The 10,587-nt window shown below is 33.2% G+C and overlaps 2 protein-coding genes across 2 annotated transcripts; one reads left to right on the top strand and one right to left on the bottom strand.

Annotated features, from left to right (window-relative positions):
* Positions 1-397: 397 nt before the first annotated feature.
* On the top strand, positions 398-2,176 carry ENA (DnaJ/Hsp40 cysteine-rich domain superfamily protein). The gene is made up of 4 exons (XM_079058977.1): positions 398-694; positions 1,147-1,243; positions 1,392-1,446; positions 1,616-2,176. The coding sequence occupies exons 1-4, from the start codon at positions 518-520 to the stop codon at positions 1,806-1,808; spliced, it is 522 nt and encodes a 173-aa protein (XP_078915103.1). The 5' UTR covers positions 398-517; the 3' UTR covers positions 1,809-2,176.
* A 1,263-nt stretch (positions 2,177-3,439) lies between these two features.
* Positions 3,440-7,048, bottom strand: LOC145124619 (serine/threonine-protein kinase BSK2-like). Its single transcript, XM_079060029.1, has 10 exons — positions 6,773-7,048; positions 6,303-6,538; positions 5,606-5,741; positions 5,346-5,479; positions 5,138-5,243; positions 4,933-5,018; positions 4,654-4,842; positions 4,380-4,553; positions 4,130-4,243; positions 3,440-4,038 (listed from the first exon to the last, which is right to left on the bottom strand). The coding sequence occupies exons 1-10, from the start codon at positions 6,843-6,845 to the stop codon at positions 3,787-3,789; spliced, it is 1,500 nt and encodes a 499-aa protein (XP_078916155.1). The 5' UTR covers positions 6,846-7,048; the 3' UTR covers positions 3,440-3,786.
* Between the last annotated feature and the right edge of the window lie 3,539 nt (positions 7,049-10,587).

The raw sequence follows: 10,587 nt of genomic DNA, 5'->3' as shown, positions 1-10,587 counted from the left end.
TCCACATAGACCGATTAATAACATGAAAAATACATCATAGTCAATAAACACATTATAACTATATTTTTAATTTTAAAATCTATATTTACACACATGATTTTGGAACTTTCAATCCGTGTGACCTAAGAAAAGCATCACGTAGCACTCTACCATCCATAAGTGACATTCCCATCCTATTACATCGATAAATTGTACATCTTGTGAACACATACATAACACGTTTGTCGCAAAATTTTCTTGTTTTATATATGTGGTTGTCTTCGAATGACACAAGATCCTTTATGTATGTTCCAGGTCATAGATAATTTCTTTACCAAAGAAAAAAAAGTGTTAAAAATATATTAAAATCAACCAAATAAACTTTTTTATGGAATCCTTTTAAATCCAATTCCATTCAATTTCACAACCAAACATAAAAATTCATATTCCAATTCCACCAAATTAAGTGAATCCCGCCTAACCAAAGGCACTCTTGTACATACATAAATGGATAAAGTTACTCATAACTCGCACAAAAATGATAGTCTTTACCGGGACAGTATCCAATCTTTTCACGCGAACAGCCGTCCAGGCCACAAATTCAAGCAATGGTGCACCGCCTCCGGACAGTCGCAACCTACCAGCACCATCACCGCCACCGCCTCGAACCCCTCTGCTATCAGCCCCGAAGCCATCTTGGATTGTTAGAACAGAGGTAAGGTAACATTTTCTTAAATTGATATTTATACATGCTGGTTTTGTTGCTGCTGTAATTCGTAATGAAACTTAATTTAATTATCCGTTACTGTATTGATCGAAACCTGACAAATAGTTGGAGCATGAGAGTCATGGATTTGGGGAAAACTGTTGCGATTTTGAACAGGTTTTGATTATTTGAAGTTGTGCCTGTTTAGATCTCATCCGATACAAAGTTTGTTCCGTTTACAGGCGATCAAATCGAACTTCCCATGCTCATTTGACCTCTTAATTGTTTGTATATAAGTCGAAAACATAGGAAATAGCTAGAAGTAAAGTGAATTAACGAAGGCATTATGTTCATATAAATGGGAACTCAATTAGTTGAAAATTGATTTCTTGATTTGCCCTTGTTTTGTTGGTGTTTTTGAAGAATACCTGGTCTCCAAATTGCTTTTTTTTTTCTTGCAGTCTAATGTTAGATTAGAGAAAAGACAAAAACCAGATCCTTCATGTGTTGTATGCAAAGGGAGTGGAAGAGTAGATTGTTTTGATTGTTGTGGAAAAGGTTAGCTCTTTCCCTCACTTCCATAAAAAACACAAATGCATCAACACTTGCTAGTTTTTCCTTTTCTTGTGGGCCCAAGAACAGAACAGGTTGTACTATGTTTGTCATGTATGTGTTACAAGTGATGTTTCTTTATATTTTGTTTCAGGAAGGACAAACAATGTTGACTTAGCAATGCTTCCAAATGGGGAGTGGCCAAAATGGTAAAGTATCCTAAATCTTGAGCATTTTTTAAAAAAATGGTTTTTTTCAGACGAATTATGCATCCATGTTTTCAATCTATAACCAAAATATGTAACCATGTTCATCCCACAAATGTTTATTTTTGCAGCATAATGTTTGACTTTTTGACCAATTTGAGGTTTTACACAGGTGCAAGACATGTGGTGGGAGTGGGCTTGGCTATTGCTCAAGGTGTCTTGGGACAGGGGAATACAGGTATCTTATGGGATTTCAATTTATGAAGAAAGATAATGATGGAAATGGAGGAAATTACAAGGTTCGTGATATGTTAAGAAATCGCAAGAGTGCAGCAGATTTGCTTCCAAATGATGAAACAGCTTAGAAACGGACATATCACTACATTTTTCAAATCTGGTCCTTATCGGGTTTAAATCTACAACAGCCCCCCTTCATCTTCTGGTTGAGAGTTGAATGGCCCATAATATTTGTGGTCACTCATCAGATATTCCATTCATCACAAAACAAAGAAAGATTTATGGATCACCAATGAGGTGTGAATAAAATAGAAACAGAAATGTTGAACAAGGGTTGAAATGTGAAATGGTATAAACAGAAGGTTTTATTAATGATTGAAGGTTAAAAAAATTTAAACATTCTTTTTGGTTTTTATGTGGTTAGAATCTAATTTGTAATAGCTTTAGGTTTATGTATCTATTGTAAGTAAATCGAAAGAAAAGTGTTTGATTTCAATGTTTTTCTCTTGTCACATCTTGAGTTAAAAAAAACATATAAAATAAAATAAAAATTCAAAAGAGTTGCCCTAGGTGTTATTTTCAAAGGTCTCAACTCTTGGATAGCCACATGTCTTCTTTTGTGGATGATTTGCTCTTTTCTAGTGGACCAGATCGTTTGTAGGGTAATGTGCGAGTCTGAGGTTTTTTCTTATCCAAAAGAAACAAAAAACGAACTAAAAATAAAAATATATATATATAAACCGTTGTGTTTAATTTTGGAAAAGAAGCAATTTTGTATGGTCATGGTGGTTTTTGTTTTAAATCCAGAAATAAGAAAGGATGTGAATCAATCTTAATATGATGTCATTTGTAAATTATCTAGGACCAAATATATAAATGTCATTTATTTGGGAAATTGAGTAATCTAACTCATATAAATGAGTTTTTTTAAGAAAATAATTATTTTTTTTTTTGTTTTCATTTTGAAAAATGACCGTAACCTCCTAAATGTCTCTGTACTATTTTTCATTTTTTTTTTCTGAAGAATGCTTCATTCCGTGTTTGATCTTCAAATTCTAGAACTATTTTTTGGTTTTGTCCCAATTTTTTTTTTTGAAAAAATATTTTCACTTATGTCCGAAATGTTCATTTCTAAGGGTTTAATATCACAGTTTTTCAATAAAATGTTTGATTTTATACACTAATATCGTATATAGTTCATATTTACTATATTTGTTTAACTTTTGTCAAATTTAAATAAAAAAAAACGATTTTTTTTCTCAAAATTTCAGAATTTTTCTTCGGATTTTGGACTTGTTCTTGAAATTCAAGAGTTTTTAATTTTTTTAAATCCGAAATTTTAGTCCGAAATACCTTTTAGATATAATGGTTTTTAGATGGGTTTAGATATATTAGTTCTTTAACATGATTTTTTTATAACAACTTCCTTACATGATTAATTCTTTAAACTCTTTGTGGTTTTCATTGAACTCCATTTAGTTATTGTTCTTAGATATGAATTTATAGATTTTTTTCCCATTATATTGCAAGATTCGATAAATATTTTTTCAAGCTTTCAATGATTTTGATTTCAACAAGCTCCTGCATTTGATTGCTACTTTCAGTGCTTTATGCGGTTAAAAAACAGCGATAAAATTAAACCTTAAACCAAACAAAATCAGTTTCTTTGGAGATGGAAACCCAATTCTTCCGGTTTCATTTTAGTTTTAGTTAAAAACCAAAACCGAACAAACTATGTTAACCCACTTTCAAAAAAGGGTAAAAGCAAATGACACATAAATAACTTAAACTCGAATAGAAGCCTTTTAACTTTAAGGCACTTTATACAAATTCTACGTATGATACTATAGTCTACATCACAACGACAATAAACAATCGTGCCCAACCCCTCCCCTCATTAAATAAACCCAATTGTGCCCGGGCCTATCTCATTATCTTCATATCATATTAAGAACCCAAACTTTCTTCGATTACCCTTAATTGTGTTTGACACACACTTTTATGTATCAGATGCGCATATATCAGATACATACAAAGTATCAGATACATACAAAGTACGCATCTGATGTGTACAACAACAAAGTACGCATCAGATGCGTCCAGGGGCTAGTTGCGCCAACTATTTTGCCTCTTGGCTTCAAACGTGGACCCATCATTGAGCATATCTTGAGCATCCGTTTCCATGCCAAGCTTAGAAAGAGCCAACGCTTGCATGTAAAACGCGGTGGGCCACTCGGGCAGACAAACCTGAGCTTGCATTGCGTCTCGCAATGCAAGCTCAGGCTGCCCGATCATCATGTAAGAGAGTGCCCGTCTCACAAAAATCGTGCCCGAAGGGACCGGCATCATTGAAACCAACTGTGCATTTTGAAACACGAAAATGGATAAATTGAAATTTGTATTTGTTTTTTTTTTTAATTAATCAAGAATTAATTAATTAATTAATTACCTTGGAATAATGTTCAACAGAACCTTTGAAATCCTTGTCCCTAAATGCAATGTCTCCAAACTTTTTTGTGTTTAGCATGTCTTGCACTTGTTGAGTCCATTCTTGGAATGACAGCTTCAACAACATAAAGATTTACCAACATATCAATATAGGCAATGTACTTTATTGCCATTATGAATAAAAAATAAAATACATTTCCCATATTGTTAACAAGAGTAAAAAGTACATTGTTATTAAGCATTATACTCACCTCATTTTCGGCCCCCTCTTCATCTCTGTATCCTGTTTTAAGCAACATGTCATGTACTGCAGTAAGATCCATTCTTGCACATGCTTTTCCAAGAGGAGAAACTATGGTGGGGACCACTGCCACTGCCACTGGAGTTACTGTTTTTATCAAACCCATCAACACATGTGATGCAACCTGCAAATTTTACAAATTTGTACTCAAAATAATATTTTATAATATCATTTATCCAATGTGGGAAAAATAAAAAATAAAAAATAAGACTGTGTAGTCTCACATCTGTCTGTTTTTGAAGGGGAGCAACTGATGTGAGAAGAAACTTAATATCCGGACGATCTCGCCCCTCGTATTGAAGACACTTTGAAGCAAGTTCCACCATTGCAGTTGCATCTTCATCACCATATTGCCCTTCCAATGATGAATCCATCAACAACAATATGTTTTTTCCACGTATTAAATCTAATGCCTGAAGAGAAATAATCAAACACATAATAATTAGTGTTGTTTCTTTTTTACTTAATGAACTTAAATTTTAAAAATATAAAGGTATATTTACATGACTTGGAGGTATATGCTTTCCACTCAAAAGATCCAGTAAGACAGTTCCATAACTATAAATCACACTCTCTGGAATAACCCTGCCTGCAAAACACAAAATGAGACTTTTTCATTAAGTCCTTAACTTTTTTACAAATTTACCCTCAATCCTCATTTTAAGTCCTGAAATTTTAAAATATGAAAAAGTATGAAAGAGGTGCCACCTGTACGCAAAAACTCAGGGGGAGTATAAGCAAGATTAGTACTATAACTCTTCCCATCTCGACTATTTTTCATTAAACCAAAACTAGATAACCGAGGATCACCATCCTATCACAAAAAAATAAAAGTGCAATAAAACTTTATTTACAAATAAAGATTATTCATTTATCAAGTACATAACATGAGGAAAATATGTATTGTACTTTGTACCTCATCAAAGAGGACTCTATATGCATTTAGATCATGATAGATTTTCCTATTTTCAGTATTGCAATGATCAAGAGCTTGTGCAATATGGTTTGCAACTCTCACACGCATTTCCCATGGCAAAGGTTGTTTATCCCCTAACATTTATTTGTAACATGTTAAACACAATTAGTAAAAAGTAAAAACTAGTCCAAATGTGAAAAGTGAGAAGAGAAAAAGAAATGTGTGTTGTATTGTGTATAAATTATAATTGAAAAGCATACAATGAAATAGATGCTTTGAGAGGGTATCATTAGGCATGTATTCAGCAACTAAAAGACGTTCTTCTCCCTCAGCACAACACCCAATTAAGTTAACCAATCTCTTGTGTCTAACCTTGCCAACACCAGCAGCTTCTGCCTATAAAGAATGCCCAATAAGATAACTATGAGATGAGGAGGGTATTTACGTCTTTTGGACAAACAAAAGATCGAGAGCAAATAATAAAACCACTCATTTTAGGATATTTGAATATTTCACAATTGCAAATAAAAAAGCAAAATTAAAGCTAGAAAGCCTTCATTGTGGAATTAACATTTTGTTATGTGTATTTGTGTCAAGAAGGCCACCACATTTCTTAAGAAAGCAACTTTCTTGGTAACCCTAAATTGCTTTACCTTTTCATTCAAAAAGGAAAGAAATCATTATCTCGCTTTTCATAGAAACAAACTTTTCCTTATTAAGTTCACAATCATAAGAGGGACAAATTGCAACAGAGAGCAAGTCATTTTCACTTCAGTTCTTTATCGTGAAATTTTGATTTTTTTAAAAAAAACTTCCGTAAGTAAATTTATTGCAAAGAAATCAGTGCTCATGAAACACGATTCAAGCTCTTTAGCATTGTGTAAAGAAGAAATAAAAAGAAACCTAGAAACTGAATATGAAAAGCAGAAAGAAGCCACAAAAATCATGGATACATACCACGAATTGTTGTGGGTCGGGCCAAGAGAGCTTGGAAAAACGTTTAATGGCAACGACTTTATTGCTACGAAGCTTCCCTCGATAAACCACATTCGGAGCTTTCTCTCCGCTCTCTGAAACTATAAGCTCGCTGCTGAACCCATTCGTGGCAGCTCGAAGCTCCGTCAGTTCGAACTCTTTGAATGCGGGGACTCCTTGATTTTGATCTTGTTGATCTGATCCTTCATCTCCATTGGCTTTTTTTCAGCAATTTATAACAAGAAAACAATCAATCAGTATCGATGGTATAAAAAATCCAAAAATAATACTCCTTATTAACGAGCTACACTTGCTTTTTAACTTAGAGCTACCGACAATAAGCAAATAGAACAATGTTGCTGTTAAAAGTTACATGATTTGGGTTTTGAAAAGGACAGGATTCAACATCGGAAATCAGCGTAAGGGAATATAAGAGGATTGTGAAATACTACCTGGATCTGGTTTGGATTCAGGGACTTGATCAGGAGTTTGAACATTGGCGGTTTTGGACTGGAAACAGCCCATTGTTGATGAAGTTTGTTCACATAAAACTTGCTCAGAGCTCTTGTGATGAAGTTTGTGCGCTAAAGGACAAAAACCCTAGAAATGTAGAGGTGTAAATGGAGTGTTGTGAGGCTCTGTGAGGGAGAAGGAGCAAATTACAGGGGAAGAAAGAGAGTACAGTGGTTGTGATTGGGGGTGGGGTGGGGGTAGGGGTGGCGGAGGAGAAGTCACATGATAAGTCGACGATGAGCACGTGATCGTGGCAGGGGTTTTTGAAAGTTACTCATTTCTCCAAGGAAGTTATATTTTTTTTTAAAGAAAATGCAAAATTGTTTTTTTTCCAAATATTATTATATTTTTTAATTTATTGTTTATATTCTTGGTATTCATTTTAGTACTTATAAGTTATAACCTAAAAAAACCTATCTTTCACTCCATTTTATTCATTTCTCTTGGTATTCATTTTAGTACTTATAAGTTATAACCTAAAAAAACATATCTTTCACTCCATTTTATTCATTTCTCATTTCCAGTTGCATCCCTTTCTTAACATAGCATTGAGTTGTGTCATTGGCTCCTCTAAGACTATGATATGCGCCTCTTACCGCATACCGCGATATAGTGAAGTATGCAGTAAACACCGCACCGACCCCCAAAATAAAAGTGTGATATGCATAGAGTGTGTTACAACTTTACCGCACTATAAGAAATAGTCATTCCTTCAAATGTTGTATTTCATGCATAAAATGTGTATTATGATGGGTGCGGTAAGGTGTGGTATGACACCCATCAGTTTTGTGGAGTGAGGCAAAAAATACCGTGACATTTGAAAAGCGTGGTTAGTGTGCTATGACACCCACCAACCTAATATAAAAAAAGGTCATGATAGATTCCGGCTCTTCTAAATAATCAAGAAATGGCACAATTGGGTAACAAGAATATTAAAAAATAATTAATAATCCAAGAATGATTAAGAACTCAAAAGGAAGTCCTTACACATTAAATTGGCACTTCATGTGGAAGGGGAGAAGGGTGTAGAATATGGTTGGGTGTGGGTGGGTATAAGGGTGGGGACGGGTTGAAAGTGGGCATTTTTTAAATTATTAATAATATTTTAATATAAAATAAATAAAATAAATTATAAAATTAATATTTAAGGGGAAAATAGTCATTTGAATTTGGACAAAGACCAAAGTGACACAATAAAACCTGTAAATAATAACCAAAGTCATAACCATCAACAATTATGAGAAACTCCACCTCCAAATCTAATTCACATAACACATTTCTCTTATCCATGTATCTCAAACCATTAGTCCCACCCAACTATCATTTATTTGTCTCCGATCTATCTATCTGAGTGCACATAAAAGAAGATGTCATGGTGGCAAAGGTAATTATAAGGAAATGAGTGGTTATTGTGTTGCATCGTCAGTAAGGAACATGTCGGAGGATAAGATACGGCAAGCAAGAGAGGGAGGGAAATGATTGGGTCTTAAGTTTAAGTATTAATATTTTTAACTATTAAATATGATGGTTGAATGTAAAATTTAATGTGTTTTGTATAAGTATAATTATTTTTGTAATTAAAGTAAATTACAAAAATTGTCCATGTAGTTGGTCCAAAATGCAGGTTTCATTCATATAAATATTTTTTACTTGAACAATACATGCAGTTTGGTTTTGTTTGACTTTGGTCCGTGGTGTCTCACATTCCCTTTCATGGGTACCCATCACATTTGTATAAGTATAATTATTTTTGTAATTAAAGTAAATTACAAAAATTATCCATGTAGTTGGTCCAAAATGCAGATTTCATTCATATAAATATTTTTTACTTAAACAATACATGCAGTTTGGTTTTGTTTGACTTTGGTCCGTGGTGTCTCATATTCCCTTTCATGGGTACCCATCACATACATAACCTTCAATGTTATTAACAAAAAATATATATTTTCTACCATATAGAATCATTCTCTTCAAAGTTCTCCTTACTAACTTAAGAGTCATGTGTGACATGTTTAACCATGTTTATCAACAAAGAATATCAACTTGATTGTTAAAATTTAAGGTAGGTAATATGGTTTAATAATAAAAAAATGTATGGTTTAATAATAAAGAAATCATGGATGACTGGAAGATTGATTTTTAAGTTAACTTTAATTGATATTTCTACCTTGTATCAGGGTTGAAAAAAAAATCAATATAGGATAATTCTCAAGGACGCTTTATGTTTAGGTGCAAAACAAAAAAGCAAAATTACTAGAGACTATATGGTTTATTAAAAATCTTAGAAGTCTCCAAAATTAATAAAATCTAAAATTCACACATCCAGTATGTAGAGAAGATTGACGAAATAACAATTTTCTACAGTTAAAAATATTTTTTGGAAAATAACTGTCAAACAACTCGAGCTATCTAATAAGAGTTGGCCAAGAATGGTTGTCAACGTAACTTTGGATGTGAGCAACCTTGACTGCCAAACAACATGAACTACATCGAGCATACAATATCTACATGTTTCTTCAACATTCCTTCAATACGATCATGTTTTCCCACTACATTCTAGATCCGAAAATAAGTAGAGGTTTAGGGCGCTACCCTTCGACCCCGACTGACCGGTCAGTAGGACCACCACTATATAATCACTAATATCTCCAAAAAGAATAAAACTCACCCTCGTATAAGTGGAAATATGCATTTGCTTGAAAGAATACTTGGATGACGTGGAAATGATAGAAAATATTTCACCACTTGAAGACAAAATTATGAAGGCCAAATAACAAATGTGTAAGGAAGAAATAACATTGGGATTGCCAACCCTACTTGTTAAAAACTCTCTTACAAAGAACAACTACACAACACCATTGACAACGACTAAATTCTAAATGATGAACGATTAATAAACAACCCTACTAGTATCAAAACAACAACAATGTCTACTTTCGATTATATATGCTTGGTTTTGTGTTTTCAAACTTAAACATGTATTGCAACGTTTTTTGTAATTTATTCGAAAAGTTTATAAAAATATCGGGTTTTTCAAACCGGTTTTATCAAGTCCGATTCCTATAAGTTCGAAAAAATTTCTTTGAATCTAGTTTGACTTTTAATGACCAAAATCTGATCCACCTATGAAACCGCTACTACTCAAAAACTAAACAAATGTTCTTTAAAATGCAATTTTTAAAACCGACTTTTAAGTTGACCTGGTGTGTTGATCGGTCCCCTTTCAACCTAATTTCTAAAATCTTCATGTATTTTTCATTTTTCAAAACACACACACACACACGTATATATATATATATATATATATATATATATATATATATAGAGAGAGAGAGAGAGAGAGCTAGGTTCAAATGTTTCCTACAAGTATTGTATGCATGTATGCACCAATGAGAATTTAACAATAACTTAATAATTAAATAAATGTGTAACACCCAAAATTTCAAACCAATTTAAACTTTTAAAACATGTCAAGTTCATCAAAACATTACAACTTTGTTTTCAAAATATTATTTATCAGAGTATTCCCACAAACATAAACATAATATGAGGAGCTGTACGATCATGCCTTCGCCTTTGCCGCGATCCCCTGATGTACCTGAAACAATAAACTGAAACTTTAAGCCCGAAAGCTTAGTGAGTTACCCCCCAAAATACCGATACACATACAGTCCACATAACCATATCAGTAATAACATATCATAACAAACTGAAACAGCATGCAATGGGTCCACAGCTTTACAAGCTGGATTAC

This window comes from Lactuca virosa, chromosome 7, assembly GCF_052849685.1.
Source record: "Lactuca virosa cultivar CGN04683 chromosome 7, Lactuca_virosa_CGN04683_v6, whole genome shotgun sequence".
Classification (NCBI taxonomy): Eukaryota; Viridiplantae; Streptophyta; class Magnoliopsida; order Asterales; family Asteraceae; genus Lactuca; species Lactuca virosa.
Note: the sequence above shows the minus strand (reverse complement) of the source record. Positions and strands in the feature narration are given on the sequence as shown.

Excerpts from the sequence above, each read along its gene's own strand:
- ENA (XM_079058977.1), top strand. The coding sequence starts at position 518 with ATGATAGTCTTTACCGGGACAGTATCCAATCTTTTCACGCGAACAGCC. Across the intron at positions 695-1,146 it reads CTTGGATTGTTAGAACAGAG|TCTAATGTTAGATTAGAGAA; the intron begins GTAAGGTAACAT and ends TTTTTCTTGCAG. Across the intron at positions 1,447-1,615 it reads AATGGGGAGTGGCCAAAATG|GTGCAAGACATGTGGTGGGA; the intron begins GTAAAGTATCCT and ends GGTTTTACACAG.
- LOC145124619 (XM_079060029.1), bottom strand. The coding sequence starts at position 6,845 with ATGGGCTGTTTCCAGTCCAAAACCGCCAATGTTCAAACTCCTGATCAA. Across the intron at positions 5,019-5,137 it reads CCCTGAGTTTTTGCGTACAG|GCAGGGTTATTCCAGAGAGT; the intron begins GTGGCACCTCTT and ends TGTGTTTTGCAG. Across the intron at positions 4,843-4,932 it reads AGCATATACCTCCAAGTCAT|GCATTAGATTTAATACGTGG; the intron begins GTAAATATACCT and ends ATTTCTCTTCAG.